Here is a 26,474-nt window from a genome sequence, read left to right on the forward strand (position 1 = left end):
GTATCGAAGCTGTTGAGATAGCAAATCAGTTGTTTTCAATAATTCAGTGTCACTTCAGCAATCACATGCAAATATGTCAAAGCTGAAAAGATTGGTTGAAACGAAGGAAGAACCATGGGTCTGCTCATTAGGATGTATTACGAATGCTGCTTTGTTCATTAGCAAGGGATGGCTCTCAATATCATCATAAGGGACATAGGTTAAGTTGTTTTGGCATTTGGACTCCTGTTCCAGAGCACAGTGTTGAAATAGTTTTTTCAATCTTCATTGAACCATTTTACCTTTCCTGTAATTGGTGGTGGAAAGCGCAGTGAAAGTGTCTGTGAATATGTTGAACTTTGTATCGTTTTTTGGCTATGGTTGACAGAAGATGACTCCTTGTTGCTCTCTGGCTTGAGAGGCAATCTGAGTCTTGGTAGAAATTCTCCAATCCATTTCTTGGTCCCTGTAGCAGTGACAGCTCTCACACAAGCAAACGTGTTTAATTCCTGAAAACATACAAACTATAACCAGCACATACTGGTAGAAGTATCAGCATTGCTTCTGAATGAGATCAATGATTGCCAGAGCCCATTGTGGACCTCTCTGGTAGTCTTGACACTTTTACCAACATTATATTCTTGACAAGTGCCATTCTGTTTGTTAGTATATTACAGGAACATAGAACGAAAATATAGTGCAAGCCAGTGTGTTGGCAGCAAGAACCATTCCATCTTTACTTACTTGAGCAGTATCACAACACAATTAAAACGAGGCAACTGGATCAAGAGAGCCACCATTGTACCCTCTTTACATCCTGATACAGGAGGCACCCGTACTGCTTCAGGGCTTCTTTCTCACTCTCAGAAGCCTGCTCATATATGACAAGTAGGTTGCAGAGACTTGTTACCCACCCCAAATAATAATGCAATTTCTACAGCATTGGATCTTTTATAAATTCACATGCTTGAATCATTTCCCGTCCTCTGGCTGGGAGTGTAAAATATAAATAGTATACAGTGTAACTGGGAATATGCCGAAACAGCAATGTTTGTTTAGTACCACCATAACTCAGATTTCAAGGCAAAAGTGTGACAATAATATTGGATGTGCCTCTGTCCTGGGAGAATGGAGGCTTGCAATAATTAAATAATACCAATTTTGAAGAACTGGAGTTACAATTAAGTAACTAATTTCTTCTCCAACATTGGATTTTTTTTTTATATATTCTCATACTTGAATCAAAATAGCAAGCAGAATGCATTATAATACAAAAGCGTGAAGCAGGCCTGTCTTAGTTGAAACAGGTTTCTCAGGATTGCCTGTCCCACTGCTATCAGCTTCTGCTTGCAGGTATAGGCAGTAGTGTTTTATGAACATGTGCTGCTCTTCCAGGTGGCTGCAATGCAGATGTCTTTTAAGGACATTGCAGCATAGAGTGCCACAGTTAATGCCATGCTCTTGGTGTAATGCACCCTCATCCTGTAGTAGGCACTTTGGCTTGGCATGACAGAAGGAAATGCAGGCTGAAAGCCAAGGGGCTGTCCCTTGCTTGGGCTGGGGATGACCTGCAGTGGCTGCCCGAAAGACATAAATAACTGGTCCGGTGTACTTATTTCCAGTCTTTTAGCTATCTAGAACCTGAAGCAGCGATGCAGGTGTAAAGAATGCAACAATCTTTCTGCTGACGTAGATGAATATGGGAAAAAAGATAGAAAAACTGAAGGGTTAATTTGAGTGAAAGTCAGTAGGAACCTTTGTTATAAACTTGGGTTGGGCCTCAAGATTACCTTGTCCTTTGCAAATCTAAGGAAAGATTATTGGATGGTGAATGCTTGAATTTCTCCCACTCCTTGCAGATGTCAAGGCCAGAAGAAGCGCGGTTTTCCATCTAACATTTTGAATGTTCCTTATGTATAGTTTTGAGAAATTAGACTGCATCAGTTGACTCAAGACAGTATTAAGTTCCCATGGAACCGATGGATGCTGAAGTGATGGAAAAACTCTAGAGTTCTTTCATGAATTTTTATGATGCTTTGGCAGTAAAGACAGGAGGCTGTCTGCTCAGTTCTCTTAAAACTCGAGATTGCATCCAGCTGGACCCCGACTGAAAAATATTTAAGCCCACTGTTTGCTAGACCTAATAAATACAGAAGGATTTGATTAGGTTTTATTCTCAGTGCATGATGACCATTATTCTTCCATCATATACAGAAACGCTTCCACTTGGCATTGTAGGTCTTTGTGGTTACTGGAGCTTGAGTCTGCACCACAGTATTTCTACATTCTTGCAACATATCTAAAAGACCATACTGTAGGTGGCCAGTTTGTCAGCTAGTGATGGCTCGCGACCTTAGAAGGAGGATTAAAAGTAGAGAATTACTCCTGTCAGAATGCTATACTTCATTGACCTCATATTCAAGAAATCTCTGGTCACCACACAGTGGGATTTGAAGAGCTTCCAGGGTGTCTTCCATTCAATAGAGAATATACTGTGCATGTAGACGCATATAATGCCTTTCTCAAGGTATCTGCTCTCTTTAAATTGCACGGACACTGTTCCACCCGATACCATGGAGTCCCCATTTCCTACCCAATTATTTTTTTTATCTAGTTCATCCCATGACATTTGATACCTAGGCCTTACTGATAGGAAAACACAAACCTAGTTTATACTAATAAATGTGAGCACAGACTCTCATTCAATGTTCACATCTCAAGAAGCTGACTTGGTTGGCAATCTGAGCGCTGAACCATCCTCCTCCCAAGTACTCCTATGAAGAGATGTCTGTCTTACCTTTGGTGCACCTTGGATAGCAGAGTGGAGGTCTAGTCCAATCCCAGTTAGTGAGCCTGGTCACACAACTGCAAATCCAATATCACGCATAAGGAATATCGAAGAAAACATGCTGTCATTTAATGTAATCAGTAACAAGAGCACTGATCAGAAGAAAATCGAGCAGAAGTCCTTGCAGCAGTTGCACAAGAGTGGAGCTGTCTGTAGTGAGAGAGCATCACACGAACATTTATAACCAGGGAAAACAGAGAAACTCAGAGCAAGTGCCGTTCAAAGGTATCTACAAAGAAATGAGGCTCCTGCAAACACTGCAATTCACTCTTCAGATGCCAAGTTACATACCCAGATTCACTGTGAAAGAGCGCTTCCGGTTAACAGACTGACAATGATAGCTACAAAAGTTTTACATGAAAGGTTAGCATGACTGTTTTTGTCACATGCATACATTGGGATACCAGGATCAGTATTACTACACACTAACTAAACTACTTATTGCTTTTGTCAGATTCCATTTCTGGCAGCTGGCAGAGTATTTGAATCTCCATTGTGTTTACTCACCGTCCCCCTCCAATTAAAGCTAAATGTCCATCCCTAGATTCCAGTAACAGGACCTGAAGGAAGCATGGGTTGCTGGAAGATATTGAATTCTTGAAGAGGAGAACCTTAAATTCTGCTCTTACTTCAAGGCCTGAAGAATAAATATTCAATATCCCAGCAATATCTGCTCTTCTATCCGACCCCATAAGTGAGCGGTTTAGAGGCAAAATACAAGGGCTGTTGGAATAGGTGATGAGCAGAACCAAAATGTAGATTAAAGACTCTAGTCTCTTGCCCCATGTTAATTGAAGCCAGGCTCCAATGAGGAAATCTGCCTCATGAAAACCGGTGATCCGTCAGTGGCTGTTGTGTTTGCTTACAGACACCTCAGCCTTTGAATGTTTGTGAACCATGTAAGCCGACCGGCGAATAGGACCTAAATCATTCGATCACAATCTTCTGCATTACTTCCATCGTTCTCTGTGTTTGCAGCATGGGTATTCCAAAAACCTAATCCAAGGTGTCTCATCATTCCAATGATTCACCTAAGACTGCTTTGCCTCCAGGCCTGTCAAAGAACACCAAAATGATCAGAGCACTGAATCATCTGTATGTCCTGTAACAGAGGCCATTTGGTAAACAACAATAATTGCATAAATATTCGATTGCTTCAGGATGTAAGTAAAAGGTATAGCCAAATGTAACTTGGGTCGGAACTATGCTTGCCTCCGTCCTTTCTAGAATTTTGATTTTTGTGCACCACAATACGGCTATTTTACATTATGTGCCTGGACCACCTACGAGCAGTATGCCTTTTCAGAGCTTGCCAATCATCGGAGAGGCAAAATGGCACAACTCTGGCTTAAAACAACTTTTGTAGCCCCATGACCACTCTTCACCTCCTAAAATCCTGTCTTCAGGCAACTTGTGAAAAAGCGTTGGGCATCATAGACATTCTACTTGAATGTACCCCATGGTGAACAAGATCATAGAATGTCTCTTGCAGCATCCATCTTATCATTCTTACCAATGTTGGAAGAAGCTGTAAACTAAATAAATTAATAGCTCCTTAATACCCCTAGGCCTCAAGCTACAGATGACTATCGTACATCCTAAGACACCGGCCCAAACATAACTTAGTGAGCTATGAGAAAGCTTACTATGAAATGACTCAAGCTTTGGACCTCGTCCTCTTGAAAACCATACATAGTTCTCTAGTAATGTTAAAGTTCTGAACAGTGAAATACAACAAAAAACAGCTAACACCCTCCAGCAGCAAAAGAAACTAGATGGTGACCTTTTCTAAAAGGAGATCCTCAATATTTGCCCCAATGCAAAACTGTTCAAGCACCTTGTTTAACGCCTCAAAGGTGTGCATACTTATGTTGAGGGGAGAATAGGCTAACGGGGCAGCTTTACCTGTGTAATGCCCTTTACAAATGTACGTACCAGTGGTCAACTGTAGGTCTTACCAACATGACTATCCAAGATGGCAGATAGCTACCAATTCTGTTTGTGCTTCTGTTCTAAGTCTTACCTGACTCCACTACGTCATAAAATAATTCAACAATGGACATCTTTGGTGCCATGTGATAGAGATCGATTTCCACCCACCACCAGCACCAGGGCTTCTAGTTTGATTTGTATAGTGTATGCATGCTGGTCTCCCAGGCCTGTATAATGATGAATGATGCCTGTCCAGGAAAACCTCTGATTCCTGGCAGCAACAGACTAGCACAGGCCATTTCAGATGTCTCCCATAAGATTGCTGCCAGTGTTCTGGGAACAGAGGAAGAGTAATTGTAAAGTCCTTAGAAAGTTATAGAAAACTGAAAATCACACTTGACACCTCCACATAGGAGTACCCAGAATCAGATTGACTACCTGAAGTGAGCCCAGCACATCTGTAATCGATATGAGCAGAAAAAGAATTAGGTGAAATCATTACTGTAGAAAGGCATTGAAAGCCATTGCTTCCGGATCTGTTTTTTACCTGAAAACACTGTGTGGATGCAAACCGGTATCGTCCTGGATGCCCGGAGTGTTCACTGCTTGAGCAAGCAACTGTGGGTTCAGCTTCCAGTCAAATAGAATCCTGCGGAAATTGGGGGTTTCAATCCAAATTATGTTGCTCGTCCCTCGGAGCTACTTCATGCTGACTGTGTTCTCCCTCTCCAAGCATACGCTACAAAAATACTTGCCCAGTTCAGCCATTATCATAGGTCCTGTCCCACCGAGCTGATTGCCATATTAGGCCACTGACGCATTGCCCATTTTCAATAATCTTGTCCTTAAACAAGCACTGCTTCCCTTGGGATCCTGCCAGGAACTCAAGGCAGTTGATTTGCAACTGCAGCTCTTCTCCTTACTACTTGCCTAGTGTAGACAACTTCTGCACGAGCAACCCGTTTTAATTGCTCCTGACACTCACCACCACTTCTGGTGCGGACCCAGAGCTTTCTCTTCCATTGCAGGCTTCCATGTGGTCCTCCCAATAGAGTTCCATGGAGCCTTTCCTGCACCATTAGACTGTGTGCTGTCAGGTCTGACTGCAGCAGTGCCAGCCTAGGAGCTTTTTGCACCCGTCTCATGCCTCACATAGCATGGGTGTCTTTACTGCCATCTGGATGGATATTTTTGCAAATAAATTAAGACCTGCACAGAACTAGGATCTGTTCCATAAGATGGTCTTCTCCTGCCTTGACATCTTTTTGAAGCAGGAAAGCTCCTCCAGGCACTATTTGTGCATCAGGAGTAAAAGTATGCAAGGTGCAGAAAATATTGGAGGTCACCTACTAGCAGATATCTGTTTGGGCTGGTCTGAATGGAGGATTTCTAAGTGTGACGGGATTTTCTGCAGATGCAAAACTTTAAGCCACTGGAGGGCTTATTAGTGAAGAGAACCCAGGAAAATTGCCTGGAAGTAGGATTCCCATAATCTCTACAGTCCTGCCAATTAACGTTAAAGAAAAGTTTGCAGCTCGGAGAGGTAGCCTCTGCCCTTGTTTGATGGAGGCCATTGTGGCCTATGCAGCTGGAGTGTCACTGACACTAAATCAGAAATCCCAGAAACGTATTTTGTCTTTAGGGCATGATGTCCGACTTCTAATTTATCAAGAATCCAAAGCCCCCTTGAAAGCAAAAACGCCTGATCCCAACCACTGGTGAAATCAGAACCTCTCAATATAATGTGCAAATAAATATGCCTCACCCTGTGTCCTCTGCCAGGCCAGGAATGACTTTGTGAGGCACTGGTGCCGGATTGGAGCAGTTTGAACTTCCACATGTGTGCCCACCACAGGAACTGAAGAGACTTTGGTGGGGGCGTACTTAGGCACTGAAAGGTATGAGTCCATTTAGTCTGTCATTTTCATTGACTGATTTTTCACCAAGAAGTTTCTATGAATGTGAATTCCCTCCAAGTTGAAATTCCTATAACCCAACCGTCAGATTGCAGGCCACAAATCTTTTTCCTTTTTTCTTCACTGCGAAAATGTTCCTCAGAAACTTAACTCTATCATTGGTGTTCTTTGATGATAGGTAGCATACGTTTTGGTCTATTAAATAAACTTAATGAGTTTTCGTTGTGCTGACCTTTATTGGAGTTCTCTAAAATTCGATCATGAAGCACTGTTCAGTGGGAAGGACCCATGTATCGCTTGTAGTGTTCTTCTATTGTTTGAAAACAGCTCGATGCTGCCTCCAACACTTAGTTGCAGTCCAGCAAAATGCCACATTTGGCATTCTCTAGTAGATACCTTTTCCAGTGAAAGAGAAGCTCTAGGTTACTTTTCTCCACCTCACCTTTGCCATCTCTGCAAATCCAAATCTGGTAACTTGCCTTCCAATCCTGCCTTTACTTGTTGATTCCGCTTTTGTGGTCTTTAGAAAACCTACTCTTGGATTTGACCATCTGCACATCAAGCTCAGATGTGAGCACCACTATGTCCTCAGTAGAGGTCCTGGAGGCAGTTTTTCACTTACTTGCCTGAAATTTACAGCACCTTTGATTCTGGTGCTCTTCGGTTGGGCCATGATTGCTTAGTCTTGGAATCTATTATCAAAGATCCTAATTAATGGAGAGGCATCATAGGTTGTCTCTGAGCCTTTTTTCTCACCTGTTAAATTTCATACTCCCTCGATTTGAGCCCCCTTCCCCCCAATCTCACCATCTCAATAATGGTCGTTTATTGAGGAAAGCAAGTAACCCTTTTTACTGGAGGGCTTCTAGGTGAAAGCTCTTGGTGAGGATGTGGGTGTTAATCATCTTCTGGATTGCCATTGCCTGATTTTCTTCAGAAATATCCTGGCCAACTTACCTGTCATTCCTTTATGTAATGGTGCTCTAATAGGAGCTTCTCAGGCTTTATGGTGTCAGTCCTGCCCTATGGTGCTGCCAGTGCAGGTGTGGGAGTTAGTATTTTTCAGCCACCTTATTGCTGCGTTCACCATCATTTGATGGATTTTTGCACAGATAAATTAAGGATCTGTGCAAAGGGGACCCTCTTCTTCCACAAAGACCTCGTTTGAGAGGCGGAATTTCTATCCGGACGACACCTGGATGTCAGGATTAAGTGTACACAAAGCACAAAATAAACAAGCATTTACAATGCAACGGGTCTCGCACTTGCTCATGTTAGAGCTGATCGTGTTGTAAACTCCTAACCCGACTTTTCACCTATCGGGCAAAAGTGCATTTGTGTACACAACCTGAAAAAGTGAAATTAACTATGTAAAGCGCTCGACTTCTGCCAAACGAGATCGCACTCGTAAATTAAAGAAAAAGAAGTCCACGAGCCCGATGGGAAAACAGCGAGCCTTGCATGTTTTCTGTACTCGGTCGCTGCGCTCGAGGAGGGCTAGCCACCGGAAAAAGCATGACGTATGCTTGCCTTCGACTAATGAAAACAAGCAGATTTTATTAGGCAAGCCCACGAACCAATAAAAAACACTGATGTGAAGTTGACAGGGCTCCGAGCCCTTTTCTAAATACAAAAGCGTCTCGCTGCGACACCCATGCGCGAGCGCATGCAACGCAGGCTCGACCCTAAAAAACGGGCCACCTACAGAAAATGACACACCGGCTCACCAAGCACATGTTAATGTGCTCTACTACCCTAAAAAAAACGGAGTAGAAAACAACCCAGAACCATTACACTTTCGCTCAGTAAGAAGAAACACAGTTCATTTGTTGGTGCCTATTGAAACATGTTGGGGGCCGACTGGGTTGGTGGGATTCGAGGAATGAAAGGGGGCACAAGAATACCATCTATGCACAAAAAGTGGGTTAGTGTGGTCCCACGCCTGGAACTCAGAAGCCGAATTGTGTCCACTACCTTAAAGTGGTGACACTCCTCTCATGTTGTGCCAGCGGTAGTTCAGTCTTTGTGTCCCAAGCACTGCATGCTACCTGACACTCCAGCACCTCTGCACGCTCCTATTGCCCCTAACAATCTAAAGAGTAAGTTGCATTAAACTATCAAAAAGTATACATTTTCCACAATTGTAGCACAGTTTAACCAGATTTTACATCTATTAAGCAGATGGCACCCAAAATGTTACCCAATTAATAGCTTAGAACTGCAGAGTTATATTCAATGCTAGCAGCAAAGGTGCACTACAGAGTGGTTTTGATGGACTGGAGTAGAGTCCATTGGATTATTTCAAGTCGAATTTGTTGTATTTTTTGTACCCCTGGATTCCCGTTTAATGCGCCGCTTATTGGATACAGTTAAGAAATATTTGTTTTCACTGAAAGAATATAAAGCCTAATACTCGCCCCTGGCCATCACACATTTCCCGCTTGAGTGCTTCTGGCTTGGTGCTTTAAAACAGCTAGCGGAAGTTCCTCGTGTTTTAAGTTGATGTCCGTTCTCTGCAGTTTCTAAGTAGATTACATGGCTTTAATTGTTGATGAGTGGAACAAATCTGGAAATAAACTGCGTTATCTGTGCAATTTGCTTGTTACTCTGCATTTGGAATCTTACTGAGAAGCCATTCCTGCATGTTAGTATATGCGGCAAGAACAGATGAGCTAATGTTTTTGTTCTTTTTTTATGCATGGCTGAGGACACTTTTAGTAAAAGTGACGAAAAAGTCGACAGCTAAAAGCGTTTCTCAGATATACACACGATCTTGAATTCAAGATGAAACCGTCCCTCTGATGTTGAAAGGGTTCGCCGTGATAACACTGTTTAAAATAAAATCCTAACGTGATTAGTAATGTTGGACCATCAACTTGCATTGATTTACATTTCTAACACTTTTTTTCGGTTCCTTCTTTTTAGTTGTATATTGCAGATTTGCCCCGCCTTGCTTTACTTGTAATCTTGTTAAACTAAAACAGCACACAATGTATTTTCTTATCTTGCCTATTTGAAAATTGATGGAACGGTAGGAGAATTAGCCAGAAAATAGGATGGGCACACAGCCCTTGGCATGACTACCTTGGCTCCCAGAGTGGAGGTGCAGTGTGATGAGGCATAGGGGATGTTTGGTTTACTAAAAGGTCTTGGACTGGCTAGAGACACTGGGCACAGCAACCCCCATTAGGATCACATGGCAGCTGACACATTCCAGTAGCAGTTTGTTACACAGGGCTGGACCACACCTGTGCTGAAGAGTATTATGGGGCTACACCGGAGTCCCTTATCTGGAACCATGGTTGAGGGTGCTTCCAAACCAAGAGTAGGTAATTGCAAAAGGCGTAGGTGAGCTGCGGCAGCCAGGTGATGCGGATGAGCTGTGATGGTGATGAATCCTCTCCTCCCTCCCCATTGTGTGACTGCTGATGATACTGGACTCATTGGGAGTTGAATGGCAGGGGTGGAGGTGCTCAGCAATTCAGTTATAGCATCGAAGGCAAATAAAGAAAAAACAACAGAAAACTGCAAAGGTGAAAGTAGATTTGTTTTCCTCAGCGATAATGGCCCTTGTGGGAGATCCACAGATCTTCGATTGAGGACTCTTATGCAGTGATGCCCCTACTGTTGCAGGAAGAGCATCTCATAATGACAGTTCTTCAAGGGGCAAGTGACTTTTGTGAGGCACAGATGGCTTCTAAAGATCCGTGGAGGAGGAACAATTGTGCCAGTACATTGTGAGTTGAAATTAGACCAACCACGCACAAAGAATATCTCATAGTTGCAACCAAGGGATATTTTCAAGGTTAACTTGAAAAGTTTACATATCCCAGACATGAGTCAAATGACTTTGATACGAAAATGGAAGCTCCAGTCAATAAGGAACTTATAAGGAACTTTAGTCCCTTGCTTGCAAGTTCTCCAGTTGGTGTTTCTTAGTTCGCTCAGGCCTTATATAAGGGAAACAATTGGTGACTTCTATCTCCGGTGCAGCTAACAAATCGCTTGGAGTATAGAAGGAAGAAAGTTGGAGATTAGAAGAGCCATAGCGGCCTTCTTTGAGGTTCCGTCGGCACAATTTCATGATCCAGTAAATTCCAAGGACCCTTTGCGCTGCCGTTGATTGTTATTGTTCGAGATATTTAGAGTACTGTTTTTTATGGTTCTTGTTTGCCGTGTCAAGTTACTGTCTCTCACCCCATGCCTTCATCTCTTACATTTGAGTCGTTGAAAATTAGTTTTCTCTGGCTTTGTTAAAAATTTAATTGCGCTGTGGAGATCTTAATGACAAGGCACTTTGTTTTGCTGGCTGCTGTTTGTTTTCGGATTGTTGTACCTCTGGGTTTTTTTCAGTGCAGTTTTCTTTTTTAAAATCTTTATTGTGTTTTTAGGCAAACAAAAATTAGCTAATCAGGACGCAAACCAGGACCCAAAACAGTTGCAAAAAATCAGAGGAGGCAATAACACACAAACATCTGTTTAAGTAGGTCAGATACACAATGACAGAGAGTAGCATCAAGAGGGATGAAGTGTTCAGTACAAAGATTTAAACCAAAAAATGATTGAAACACGTCAAAAGATTTGATTTTCTATGGGAGATTACGAAGAATGATTTCTTCAATGTCACCAAATAATTCTTAACTAATATATTACATGTATCAGACTGCAGTCATGAAATTTTCTAGATGACCTCTACCACCTGTTTATTTTTAACAAACACTTGTTATAGAAATGAGCTCATAGCCATTTCAAGTCATTTCAAATGAGTGCAGATAATTGTATTAACTTACTAACTACACCAAATTCAAACTCTGCATAATTTCTTATAGATCTCTTCTCGCTTCTACAAAACTCATACAACTCATAAAGTTGTGTCTCTCCCCCCCCACATCCCCTGCCAGCATTATGTCAACATTCACCAACACACAAGCAACCACACTTCACAGATAACAACTGTTCAAACCCATTCTTGAAAAGATACCTTCTTTAGGTTCCTTTTACAAATCTTTTTCAGGTGCATTAACTCTTAATGGTTAGAAAAAAGAAACAAAGATCACACCTCCAAGAATGTATCAATTTCTCGTAAGAAAATCCAGGTAGAGGAAACAAGATAGTATACAGTCGTGAGCGTCCCTCCTCTGAGGAACTGATGTCTCAACATAATTTCCTACAGAGACGACACCCAACTCATCCTCTCACTCACCAACAACCTCTCCACCACCAGAACCAACTTCCACAGATTCAGGACAAGCATTGTTGACAGGATGAAGACCAACTGACTGCGGCTGAACACAGATAAGGCGAAGTCCTAATCTTTGGCAAGAGCAGCAACACATGGAACAACTCCTGGTGCCCATCCGACCTAGGACCCACATCCAGTCCCTCCTGACAGCAGAAGCCTCTGAATCATCATCATGGATAACAAGCTCACTATGAAATCACACATCAATGCTGTCTCCTGTGCATTTTTGTGACAATGCTGCATAGATGGCATTCCAGTAGTATAGCCCCTGACAAGACCACATAAAGAACTTAAGAGGCAGTCTTATGAGTCAATGTCAGAAGAAGAGGATTCCGTGTACTAGTAAAAAGTGATGGAATGCACTTTTATTACTGCCTTTGTTTAGGGTATGAAGAAAGGTTAATTTCAGAATAAAACAACCAAATTGCCAGTTCTGTGGGTTGTTGAAGGAGGTAGACCCTTGGTGTCTGGCTATGAGAAAGGTAGGGAAAAAGCACTCCCAGGATATAAGAATAATCTTGATTTTCTGATAGTTAAGGTATATCGAATTGAATTGCATGTGTTGTTGAACTTTCTTCAGGAACTTCTCCAATTCTAGAAGAACACTTGATACTTCCTCACATTTTACTAATATCTATTCATATTGTATTGGTCTCGTACTTCTATGGCCAAATCTAGACAACTATTCTAGCTAAAAAGACTTTTACCATTTTGGGCAGAGTAAGTTGATTCTAACCAGCTTTCGTTTTGTGTGCTATGTAAGTTATGAAGTTGAATCTAATGTTCATGGAAATTAATGGATTTAGCGTTCTTAGCAAGTTGTAGAATCAAAGCAAACAAATTCATTGGCGAGAGTCAACTGTATGTTCAGTTTCACTGATAATGACTATCAATTTAGTCTTAGGAAGTTTGAACTTGAGATAAAGTTTTAATACATATGCTTGAACACTTGTGATGCAGTCCTCCGGTGCTCAATGTTGTGCCTAGCATAGGCTTTTAGATAGAGATGGGTGTCATCCGCCTATGAATAAATCTTGATATCCTTGTTAGCCAGTAGTAGTCCAAGATGCTCAGTTTACAAGATGGGGATCAGGAGGAGAGATGATTTATCCTTTGCAAGTACCACATTTTAATGACAACGGAATGGACTCGGATCTGGCAGAATGCAGCCCGAGAGGCCTGATCTGGGGGGGAAAACAAACTATAAAGTATTCCTAGAGAGGCCTTTACATACCTCCCCTGTGTTGGCTAATGGCCCGCACACGCACCTATAGAATTAAAGAACTCTTCTCAACATCTGATTAGATTGTTTAAGGTTTTGTTTTGACTAAGGCTGCACCCCAAGTTCAGTCACATGCTCTCAGTCTTTTTGTGACCATTGTCCATCCTCGAGCAAAAACATTGAAAGATTTATTTGGGAATAAAAACCTCCATAACGCTCAGAGGTGTTGTTTTCCTCTGTCTCCCCTGTTTCAGCTTGCCCTTAGCACTCTTACCCCTGGTACTGAGAACATGGTGCTCATCTAGTGCTCAGGAGTTACATTTGGGTCCCTAGATTATCTGTGCATTGCATTTATCTTCAAATACTAGGATCCTGTGGTCGTACTCTAGTGACTGAGCTTATTAAGTTGTCATTCTCTTCTAGTCTCAGTATCAGTAACTGAAAAACAGGAGTAATTATTGACCTACTTAAAAAGATACACCAGCAACAGGGATGTCAATACTTTCATCTGAATTTTGCTACTACCAGTTTGAGGCAGAATCACTGAGCGATTGGTTGCTTTGCATGTTTTTGAAAACCTCTGGTATGTTGAACCCCTTACAGCTCTTCACATGGAAATCCCCCTCCTTGGTTACTCGGAGGGAGATCTTGAACAATGGGTGACAGGCAGGTTGGATTGCATTGGATGTATCAACCGCATTAATTACTTTAGACCATTCATTCCTCACCGATAGGCTGAGGTTAGAAGCTGTGAATATCTGGATTTTCCAAGACGCTTTAAATTCCCCTCTTTTTTTTGCTCCAGGAGCTTCTTCTGGCGGTGTCCCTCCAGGCACTTATTTTCCCAAAAGCTTTTTTAATGTCTGTATGTTTCCTATGGTCCAGTTGATCAGATCCTCTGGATGCTTTGCGCGTTCCTATGTTGGCAACCTGACGCTGATTACCCAGCTGAACCAGCGTGCTCCTATTTCAATCTTAAGTGACTGTTTATTGACCATCTAGAAACAGATTAACTTCTATTTCTTAAAACTAAATGCTAAATGTTAGCAAAACCGAACTTCTCCCGCTGGGCACAGACAACACATGAAAGGTACTATATATGCTCAATGAAATAATCCTGAGCTACTCGTATTATTCGTGTTGTAACAGTGAAGGAATCATGGCAAAATGATATTTGTGGCGAGCAGTGATCATCTCAGTTTATTGGGCGGGTCTGCCCGAAGTAATGTAAACAATGTTTTTTGTCAGTGTGGAATTCCTCTATATGAGTACTACACAAGAGCCACAGCTGGAGTGTACTTGCTACCAAGGTAATAATGTAAGTAATACGTTTCCCCAGCGCCTCATGATTGATCTGTCAATTATCAACTTTAAATCTGTTTACAAAATCCAAGTATTTTTCTCCAAACAGCAACTACTGAGTTCTGAAAATACATACATTTCCCGCTCAAAGACATGCTTTTCAATTTTGTGATACATGTATTATGCAACTAAATAATGCATAATTAAACATTCACTCTGAACACATTAACAAGGATTTCAAATATGAGTATCAGTTCATGTTTGACTTAATTCCAAGCTTAGTGAAAGTGTAGAGTAGGGACATGAACCAGATGGAAACAGTATTCATGCCTGCATGAGGAATGTTGAAATTGAACTACAGATGTGAACACCCTTCACAAAGATAATTTCTGCAATAAAGTAATAAAGTATACTAGTAATTATCAAGTGCCCAAATATAAAAGTATTGCCCAGTCAAAGGCAACACTGCTGCATTACAAAAAGCAGCTGGCAAATGTTTTGTGAACTTTTCTGGTAGGTTGCTTTTAAAGGAACATGGGTAAGAGAATACTGCTAGGGCAACAAGGTCCGTCGGGTTTACTGATCATTTATTTAAACATTCACCTTCCTGGTTGCTGGTGTTTTTAAAATGTATTCATTGATTTTACCTCTGCAACACGAGACCACAAATCAACAAAGAAGTTTGCCTTCGCCCATAAACACAGAACAGCCCCTACTGCCAGGAAAGATGGATGAATCTGATTGGTGATTTTACAGGTTAGTTGAGCTATTCTTCCTTACTTAACTCCCCCAGATAATACACCTTCCAAGGTAATACCTATTACATTGGACAATCATAGCCTTAATCACTCGCATAAATATCCCAAGTCTGACCACAGTTTGGTACTCCATTTGCTGAGGGCCACTTATAACTCACAACAGTGCTTTGTCATCAAGTTGCTAGTCTCTCTGGAATCCCAGTCGAGTACATGAACGTATATCGAGCAACAACACAATCCATATTTTTGACGATTCGTCAGCACCAGTGCCATAAGAAGCATCAGCTAGTATTGCACACGCTGCTGTGACAGACCCTTATCCATGTTTCCTTGCTTCATTATTGTATGCTTTCCTAGGGCAGCACCAAATCAGCGAATCTGTGTGTTGCTTTTCACGTTTTCATTTTTTTTTGTACTCTGTTGTCACCTTTAAGGATTAGAATAGTTCCTAACAGGCTGGCCTCTGGTTTACCCAAGATGCGTAAGCCTGCCACTTTTAGTGGATTGCACCGTAGCCCCAGCGTGGGTTCGTATCTGCAAACGCAATATCCGGCTACATAGGCGAATCTGTGTGACCACAGAACAAAACATAAGTGACGCCAACAATACTAAATATTTCCCTGACTCCCTGGCGATTGGTACTTGTTAAAACAAAGGAGGATGCAGGATATTCATCTGGATTTCTTAAATCAAATATTCCAGGCAAATGAATTACCAGAAAAAGCGCACTCTTCATCTCCTCTTGAATCCCAAATCTCTACTGAGATTATTATTCATAAAGCAAGTGAATGGCCTTCAGTCAAATGCTCGTAGGAGCCTAAGTTTCCTAACAGAATAATTCACGTATCTTTTGTCCAGTAAGTATAGAGATGAAGGGCTGCTTATAAGCCTGGTGACTAGCGAGAAACGAACTTTACTTTTAAAAGTGAGTCTCACGGGGCGTTAGAATCAATTTATTGAAAGTACGCAGTTTTATATTGCGTTTAGTAAGACCACCCAGTATGTCCTGTCATTTTAAGTTATGCACCAAGCAAATCTTGAATTTTTCTGGATTTTCTAATAAAATCGAAACATTTAAAGTTATAGTTAAGGAACACTTGTTTCTCAAAAGAGCAAATTGAAAGGTTTACAAAACTAGAAGTTGAAACATTTCAAACGCTTAAAAGATAATGTTTATGCTCTCATTTTTGTACCAGAAAACCGAGATTAAAGTATATGTTTCGAAAAATTAAACGTTGTGCACCAATACGTTTATTAAGCAAAATGTACTGGCTGCATCTTGCATCCATCAAAGACAAATATTTTGTTTTATATCATCGCGTTTTTACGAAGGAATCACACGAACTCCTTTCTTTTTAAATACACTCCCGTCTTTTGAATGTTAAGGCTTTTCATGGCCTACCTATTCAATTGATAATCTTTCTGCAAGTAGGGCATACTGTGATACCAGGGTTTCTTAAGAGCCTAGGTGTTCTGTAGTGAACGATTCGGGAGAGAACACCATTATATATTTTGATTTAAAAAATGTAAATCAAAACTGCCTGGTTTGATACAAAGCATTGACACTGGTTGTAATAACTGCTATTATCTGTTCTCTTTTAAAGGTGGATTGCGATTAGTTCTAAATCAGGCTTCTCCTAGCTTCTGCGCTACTGGTAGCTCTCCAGCTACTTGTAAGTAGCTCTCCTGTGTGCAACCCAGCCTACTAAGCAGAAGCTTCGCTTGTTGAATTAAGCTTGTTTCAGATGTATATTGCATATTTTCATCTGTAAGGTCCGTGCAGGTAAAGCACAAGAACTCCCAGTTGCTTTTGGATATTTCTGCACCCCCTTCAGGCCGCAGAAAGTTGTACTTCTGTTTTGGATTATCTAATTTTGCGGGAAAAGGAAGATGTACTGTAAGCAGGTTAATGTGTGTCCAACCAGAACTCAAAGTAATAGTGCAGTTGACCAAATTGGGGCTCGCATTACCCAAATACTGTATCTTTCTCTTATACCAGGAAATGTTCTGTACCTGCACTTTGATTTTTCGTATCTACAGCCTCGTTCTGAAATTGGAGGCCAATGTTTAAAAACTGGTCTTAAAGTAATACCTTAAAACTCCGGTTTGTTAAAATACGTTGGCTTTTAACATGCAGGTAGTCTTCACAGCAGTTTTTAAATAATTGCATACATGATATAGATTAAATGGAATGTTGTGAAATGTGACCCTTTCACGACAATATGTTAAAGCGCAGGACTGCAGGACGTCTATGACTTGTCGCCATGCCAGGAAGTAGAAAATATATTTTAGCCGGATTGATACAAAGACCTATTTCACATTTTAAGTAATTTGACCTAATTCAAAGCTAATAAAATGGTGCAGACTGTTGCAATATGTTCTCCGAACGCAGGGTTACCTTCCCTATTATGACGATTCCCAATGTAGTCTTCATGATGGTGACGCAGATACTTCTTTAAGGTAATTGATTCTCAGTTGTCACTGTAGTTTACTTTGCACAATACAATCCTTGAAGCGCTGAAGGAGCAAGGTCCCTTTTCTGTCAGCTGAATGTTGAGCGCGTGCTGCACGGAGACGAGTCCCAGCGAGCCCGCTGTGTGCAGCCAGTGAATTAGATGTCTGCCCACAAGGCTGTATTCAGCAGCCGGGGGCGATCCCGAAAGGAGGAAAATGAATCTAACTCGCACCTTGCCTCTGTTTGTTTTAGATACTGGCCAGAAAAGGACTCCTGAAAAGAAAGATGGGCGGCGGATGTCTTTTCAAAGACCGAAAGGCACCATTGAATATACTGTAAGTACCTTGTCGGCCACTCTGCTGTCCTGTTCTTTGGCGTGTTGTTTTTCTCAGTTAAGGGGTGCAGCGGCGGGGTGCATGTTGTAATAGTAAAACCGCTGCCCTGCTGTCGCTTTAACTTGGACCGCTTGCTCATTGAGGGGGAATTTCAATGCCTGTGTGTGATTGGGTTTCTGCGTTGTTCGCAGTACATGTGTTTGCTGTTAGCCTGCGAATACGTTGTTTCTTAGTTGAAACTGAACCTTTTTATATCTTTCGTGTCGTGATTTCTGTTCATTATTCGGACTTTGAGACCTACGCTGTTAAGTAACTTAAAATAACATATTTGTCAAAGCGCTGAGCCCCGGGCACCACGTAGCTTGCTCGCGCCTTTATTGATGACCTTCAAACGTTCATCGGATCGCTCCCATTGATCTGAAAGGAACTGGTTGGAGCTCCGTTTCCAGCTCTGTCTGAAAATGGAGCCTTTCTCCAATGGTGGGATGCTCTTCAAATGACCCTCAAACCTCGCTGCAGTCAAGTTTTCGCATTTCCTGGTTACCATGGGAAACTAACATGAGGAAAATCGGTCTTCTTTGATGGTGCGAGTAAGTGATCAGGAAACAAAACATCGCATCGTTATCATTACTGCCCATCAAGGTATCTGGCATGTCTGCATGCTTATTTTAAGGTGCTGCAGTTCCACGTTCTGAAAAGCCCCGTAGGAAACTCATTGCCAGTCCATTCACTGTTATTTTAGATACTAGCATCTCGTAATATTGTTCTTTATCCTTTATGAAACTGAATATCTTTTCCACCAAAACAATCCTCCTTTTTTTAAGTGCTGTACTTTATACATTTACACTGTTTTGTATTTTTCACCGTTTTTAACTTTATCGTGTATGAGTGGCCTGTGTTGTTTTCTAAAATAAAATTTCATTAGTTTAATACAAAAAAATGAATATAACTTTCATCACAAACCTTTGGTTTATATGCCATATGACTGCCTGGGTGCATGGCCTAAACAAGAGGTGTACAGGCGGGCCACATCGTGCTACATTTAAGAGAGATTTATGTGCAATAAATCCAAATTGAACTAATTAATGTATTTGTTGGGTATCATGAACATCTTTCATGGAAAGGATTCTACTGGAGTTATGTAAGCACATTTCTTTCTGTTGTTTTCCTCTCAATTTGTATGTTTTAGTTTGAACTGGAAGTGTGCTTTTGACCTTTTTTATGTCCACCGACTCTACCTTGACCTGCCAGACTTGTGTCTATCCTTGAAAACAGTTTACAGACACGTCTTGATATTTTTCTTGGATATACCAGGTTAGAGGTTATTGTGTACCTACGAATACGATCATACCCATATATGTTACTTAGTCAAGTGAATACTAGCCCCTCTTGCCTAATCTGCCATTCCTCGCCAAGTGCATTAGCCCGGTCTTGTTGCTCCTTTTGTGGCTTTGGCACCCTGTACAGCCATTCCATCCAATTTCAACAAGGAGCCAACAGTTTTGCAGTGGAGGCCATGGCGACCACCGCCCCTTTGATCAAGGTGAACAGGTCGCCCAGTCCACTGCCCCTGCCCACACCCCCACCTGCGAAACCACTTTAGCATGCTCTTAATGGAGCAGCGGGCTATAATATCAAACAGGTAAGTCCTGCAAATTTTTAAGAAGTGGTATGCCCTACCCTTCCTTTCCACGCTGCAGCACCTTCCACGTTCCCATCAACAATTGTCTGTTTTATAGCAGGAAGTGCAATCCCTTTTGGCCAGCGAGGCTTTCAAGAGGGTGCCCGAAGTAGGTTGTGGTTGTTACACCTACTACTTTCTGGTGCTGAAGGACAACAAAGGCCTTCACCCTATTTTAGACCTGCAATCTCTTAAAACCTTCCTCACGGAAGGAAAAATCAACGATGTTCACACTTGCCTAGGTCTTGGCTGCCCTCGACACTGGATATGTTCGGACTTGCTGGATGCCTATTTCCCTATACCCACCATGCAGGCCCACCTGCGCTACCTGCTATTCATGGTGGGGCCAGGAGCATTTTCGGTTCACTGTGCTCCTTTTGGTCTTACAAGCGCTTCTCAGGTGTTCATGAAAGTGATGGCAGTGGTGCCAGCACATCTTGGAGGTCAGGTTTTCCAGTCTTCCCCTACCCTGTCGACTGGATGTTGAAGGCTGGTTTGCCCCAGGCAGCCATCAACCATCTCCAGACTACAGCGAACCAGTCGCCTTTGGGGTTCACTTGTCAACCTATCGAAGTCAAATCTGACTCCTTCTCAGACTCTTCCCTTTCATCGAAGCCATTATGTGCATGTTTTGGTTTCATGCCTTTCTCCAGGAAAGGAGAGTCCAGGACATTCAAGCTATAATCCTGATCTTTCAGCCTTTGTTCTGGATTTCAGTCCGGTCGACTCTGAGGCTGCTGGGTCTGATGGCCTCTTGCATCCTGCTGGTCAAACAAGGCAGGTGGCATATGCAAGCTCTGCAGTGCAATCTGAAATTTCAATGGGCTAAACATCAAGGTAACCTTCCCAACCATTTTCAGATTACTGTGAAAGATCTGCAGTGATGGTTACTGGACCGCGATTGGGTCAGCAGCAGACCTCTCTCCCTGCCCCACCCAGAGGTGACAGTGGTATTCGGCCGCTTGGAGAAGTGGAAATCGGGGGCCTCTGGTCTCCTGCAGAGCTGAGGGTGATCTGTTTTCATATTGAAAGCCTTCTATCTGTCCATGAAATGGAGGCTGGTACAGGTGTTTACGGAGCACACTGTTTCCATTTGGTATTGCTGCAAGCAGGACTCTCTGGGGTCCTAGGCCCTGGGCCATGTACTAGTATGCCCTTAACCACTGAAATGGGTGGACCACCAGAGGGTTTTCTTGATGGTGATCCACCTGGCAGGATTACTTGCAAAAAGGAAACTTCACTCCAGCGAAGTTAAGCAAAATCGCTTAACCAAGCCAGACCATTTTTGTTGCTCTCAGGACATGTTGGGTAATTATATTTTAAAATTGCTAAATGTGTAGGTAAGGACTCACCTTATTCCTGTTTAACAAACACCAGTGGATGTCAGTAGGCGAGACATGCTTCACAACCGACACATTCCAACAAATGTTTGTTTTACTATTTTGATCTTATAAGGACCCAGGTCCCTTTTTTCACAAGTCTGTTTTTTTTTACCAAAACGTCACCGCTCACTGCCCAAACACACATTTTCACTCTGTTCGAGCTATCATACCAGGTCTTGTACTTCTGTTGATGCCTTCCCACTCTTGCGCGCCCGAGCATCCTCAGCACACTCCATCATGTTCCCCAGGAGCAAGCACCCAGAATTCAACTTAGACAAGGCCTTCTTCCCTCTCATGCCATCATAAGGTGATTTATCCATGACAGTGTGGTGTGGTCCTGTGAGCCCATAAGGTTGTCTCAAATCGTTCAACAAAGGTGTTCTCATTTGCAAGGTTCTTTGCACACAGCCCTTTACCATCTTGTTGCTAACCTACAGCAAACCATTGGCATGTAGTAAATTCAGTGTTGTACCCTGAGAAGAAATTGACAAACCCTTCAACACATTTCATTCAAGATAACCTGCACACTATTGTTTGTCACAAAGATTTGAGGAACTCCTCCCAAGCCAAATTATGCTGTTAGAAATTGTATTGAAGATATGCAGGTAATCAGAGATATCAAACTCTTTGTTACAACCCACTTGGTTCCGTAGTAAACGAAAACCCCAGCAGACTTTTCAGATGGCTGTGAAAGGGCCTATAGTATTCAGTCCAAAATTATTCCTCCAGGGATAGTACCGCTGACGAGGGTGCCCACTGTGTTACTTTATCACTATGTACACCATTCTATCCATGCCAGGTCACCAGTATTTTTCCTCAGTCTTACTTTATTAAAATTCCTGCTGAACTCATAGCGGGCAATTTATCTCTTACCTTTTCAGGTTGGACTCTGCTCGTAATCAAATAATCATTTGTGACCACCTCCCACTGACTAAAGAGACTGAATGCACCTATAGCACAGGCAACTGCTGATTTTTTTTTTGTCACATTATTGTCCAGTAGTAGCCGCGACAAAGCAACCAACTGCAGAATTATTAGAACCAGACACATTCTGCACCTCAGGATTGAACGCCCTTATGCCCTTCATCCACCTGCTGATTCTCTACATAGCGTGCTGACTACCTTTGCAATAAAACATATGTATGAATGGCTTGTGGTCACTTTTGACAATGAACAGCAAACCTCACAGACTACAGTTGAAGTGCTGTATTCCTCACATGTGCAACAGAGCGTCCCACTTAATCTCAGAATAAATTAGTTTGTTAACTCTGAGCACACAGGATGCTCCATTCTCTAGCTAGGCTAAGACTGCCCCAAACCCTTTAAGACTGGCATCCATTGCCACAGAGATGGCCCCAAAGTGGGCCTGCTCCGCATATTGGATTTAACAAGTTCAAATGCCCCAGAGCGTTCACTCGACCAGCCATTCTTTCTCCCTTCTTAATTAGTAAGTTTATAGGGCGAACTAGGGAAACAAACTTTTGATAAACATAGCTTAGTATTTTGCTAGCCCAAAAATGATTGCAGATGCTCTTAATCTACAGGCCACCTGGGCTCTCATCAACTCCACCAAATCAGTTTTAGTACTGTTTCCTCTCCCAAAATGGTTTGCCCTAAGTATGTTTGACTTAAACTGGTGCTTCTCTCTTTTACAGTCAGACCACTCTTCTGTAGTCTGGACAGCACTTGATAAGGGATTAGTCATGGTCGCACCTGCCCTTACCATAAATATCACCCTAAAGAAACGAATATGCGCTACCGTTCCAACACTCTTCTCATCACACGTTGGAAGCAAACAGCTTTTGAAGCCATGTGAAGGTCATGTTTACAAAGCGGTAAACACCCAGTGGTGTAAGAAAAGGGCCTGGGTTCTTCATTCAGTGCAGTGTTATGATTTGCAGACAACCAGTCTGTAACACTGAAAAACTGTTCTCCATCTAATGTAGACAGCACCTCTGAAATATTGGATAGCAGTTGCCTGACTACCCAAATTTCTCTGATAAAGTCCTAAAGGTCCACACAATGTGAATGCTCTTACCGTCTTTCTTGGGTGCCAGAATGACAGGCCTAAACTACTCTGAGGACTCTGTAACTTCAGTCACTCCCGGATTCTTCAATCTCTCCATCTCAGGTTTGAGTGATTCTGCAATCAAGGTTAGAAATGTATGGACGTTATGAACTTCTCAACCCCTTGTTGAGTGCATTTTTGTACTCTAATCATGGATGAGACCCATCTTGCCCCAAAACACATCAGGTAGTTGTTTGATGGTATCTTCATCCTCCCTCACACAAGCAATCATCATCCATTGGTCAGGTGCTTTATGATTCAGTGCAATTCCTAAACTTTGCTGATGACGTTATCCTAGGAAATTATCCCCTCTTTTTGTGACATACACCTTACCAATGCTATTAGGAAACCTAAATGCTAACCTCATGGGCATATTCCCAATTAGGTTTCTATATGTTTTTTATTAGTTTTAACAGAGAAACAATACAAGAGTCATCTCACCTACATCCACTGACTGATGAGGGCCAATAGAGGACAAGATGGCAGCAAATGAAGAGGGAACATGGTGGAGAGGATAGTGGGAGGACATGGCGGGAGAGGGGAAAGGGAGGACTGGGAAGGATGGATAGGGTCTGGCCGGGGGAGTGTGTGAAAGGCCCCCTCGCATTGATATATCAATCAATTCCATGTGTGTAAGGCATGGTATGTGTAAATATTCCAGGCAGGTAAATTCCCTGAATTCGTGGGAGAAAAACTGTACACATGGCCACCACATTTTATCAAATTATGGCAGCTTGTGGTCTACGACTTCCAGTCAACTTTTTCCATGCCAAGGCGTTCCCATAGCTTATGCTACCGGGCTAGTCATGCTGGCGTTCTGTTTGTGCCCCATCTGGATGGTATAACTTGTTTGGCTGTGCAGAGACCTAGGGTGATGTCTGTACCCTTTCTCTGTTTCAGGCAGTAGGTTAGAGCGTTCTGTAGACCTAGTAGTATGTGGCTGGGAAAACCTGGGGAGGACAGTATCATACATTTTGTTTATGCCAGTATTGTTGTAGTTTGAGGCAGTGCTCGAGAATAAGTGTCAGTGTACCATATTGTCCGCATTGTCTCCAGCAGCTAGCGTTGCTGCCCTGTTTCCGGTTAGCTTTTCTGGCCAGGTTGTTGCACCAATAGTGTGTGATTTTGAGTAATGTCTCTTTGCCCGAAGCACTGTAAGCAGTGGTATGAGCTCGGTGTAGTATGTCCAACGATTCTTTAGAGATAAAGGGGTGTTTAGACTTCAGTCCTTAGCACTGCTGAACCGTCGACTTGGTGGAAGCATAAATGTCAGAGGGGAGGCTGTGTGTGGTGGATTAGAAGCCACTTCGTGAATGGCGTGAGGGGTCGGCTGGCGTGTGGGCGTTTATGACGTTGTGTAAAACAGTGTCAAATAGCAACATATTGCTAGTGTGTGCTAGCGAAGATAGATAAACTGATTCTGCGCAAAGTCCATTAGCCCGTCCTAGTCAAACAAGCCCCCTATTCTCTTATAATTGCTGTTTTGCCACTGTGCAAATGCAATTCCCCTGGTGAGCAGTAGGGAAGTCACGATTTCCTATAGTCAGGGTTTGGTGGTGATATGCGAGTGGAGAGCAAATATCGCACTTCGATTCCCTAGCATGGAGATGAGTGCCAATTGCTTCACCTGGGGTATTGAGGCCACTGACATTGTGAATGATTATTTTAACCATTTGTTAGAGTATAAAGGCGCGCTTGGGAGACAGGGACTAAATAGGTATAACTGCATTGTGCCCGGCAGGCCTCGCTGGTCGACGTTACTGGGGTTGGATATGTCTGAGCAAGATCTGGAATGATGTGGCGAAACAATCTAGTGACATAGTCCTCTAGTTACTGAGGGTCTGCCTTGAGTGGAACCCCTTTAATCCTGATGGTGAAGCACCAGGAACTTTTATCAAGGTCATCCAACGTATAGAACACCTTGTCCCGTAGTTATAGCAATTCATGCTACTGTTCATCAGTTTCCTCCTCTCATGAGTCACTGAGACAGAGAGCCATAAGGAAAGGACAGCCCTTCTGCCCCTGCTTCAGCACCAAGACAGCACATCAGACCCAGAGAATGATTAAAGATGGAACAGACAGCATACTTTTGCCTCACCGTTTCTTCATCTGATATACATACATATATATGCTGTCTGTTCCATCTTTAATCATTCTCTGGGTCTGATGTGCTGTCTTGGTGCTGAAGCAGGGGCAGAAGGGCTGTCCTTTCCTTATGGCTCTCTGTCTCTGTGGGTTTGCAGACCTGCTTTGGATTCCAACTGGGTTCCAGCTGTGTTGTGTTCCAGTGGAAGAGTGCAGAGAGCTCCTTAAAGGGTGTTGGGTGGTTTCTTCTTCCTGTAGTTTGTCCATGTCTAGTATGGAACGGGAATCTTCCAAGTAAGCACACTGCAGGTTTCATTGTTCCACACGAAAGTGAGTCTGAAAGGGTGTCCCCCACCAGTATTAGATCCCTTGTTCACGTAAGAGTTTTGTGATAGGTTGTAGGGTTCTGCTTTGTTGCAGGGTGATGCAGGGGAATAGATCCTGGTACAGCCATACCTTTGCTCCCTCAAAGACCATGGCGTTTCAGTCTTACACAGCTGACATGATGGCTTCTTTTTGTTGATAGTAGTGGAGGCAGGGCATAATGTCCTGTGGCACGCCAAGGGACTTGGTTGGGTGGCCCGCTGTGTGGGTGCGATTCAATACAGTGTCCTGCGCCGCAAGATCTGGAATGATGTGGCGAAACAATCTAGTGACATAGTCCTCTAGTTACTGAGGGTCTGCCTTGAGTGGAACCCCTTTAATCCTGATGGTGAAGCACCAGGAACTTTTATCAAGGTCGTCCAACGTATAGAACACCTTGTCCCGTAGTTATAGCAATTCATGCTACTGTTCATCAGTTTCCTCCTCTCATGAGTCACTGGCTTCTACTAGGGTGTTTACCCTCTGGACCAAGTTTTCCAAGTCTTTCTTGATGTCCTTGGCATCCGCTGCAATTTCATGTTTGAGGGCAGAAATTTCGTCCTTCAGGGTTGTGGAGAGGGTTCTCTAGAAAGGTACAAGTGACCGGAGTATCTTCATCTTGTGGGCCTGGGGCAGTCACAATAGCAGAAGGTGCGATGGAGGGGAAGTGTCCCTGTGATGGGCAGTCTTTTTAGCGGGGAAGTTTAGTAAGCATGTCCGTTAGAGTGGTGCCTTTTTTATTGCTTCAGCAGGTGGCCATAATAGCCCAGGATGGCGACCCCAGAGCAGCATGGGTAGTGCTGAGAGGCTATGATCACCAGCATCCGGCACTATATTCGGCTGTATGGCCTACTTTGTGTTGAGGGGCCCTTCTTGTGTGGGTGCACCTCCTAAAAGTCTACAGCA

General features: G+C 42.7%; 1 protein-coding gene across 8 annotated transcripts in view; it reads left to right on the forward strand.

The window, feature by feature from the left end:
• The window catches only part of OXR1 (oxidation resistance 1), a 1,752,159-nt gene that overhangs the window by 1,279,398 nt on the left and 446,287 nt on the right, over positions 1-26,474 (forward strand). For all 8 annotated transcript variants that reach the window (XM_069220614.1, XM_069220609.1, XM_069220613.1 and 5 more), the window contains one exon: positions 17,907-17,989. In XM_069220614.1, the coding sequence (XP_069076715.1) occupies positions 17,907-17,989 (83 nt within the window). The remainder of the gene's footprint in view (positions 1-17,906; positions 17,990-26,474) is intronic.

The sequence above is a fragment of the Pleurodeles waltl genome, chromosome 2_2 (assembly GCF_031143425.1).
Source record: "Pleurodeles waltl isolate 20211129_DDA chromosome 2_2, aPleWal1.hap1.20221129, whole genome shotgun sequence".
NCBI lineage: Eukaryota > Metazoa > Chordata > Amphibia > Caudata > Salamandridae > Pleurodeles > Pleurodeles waltl.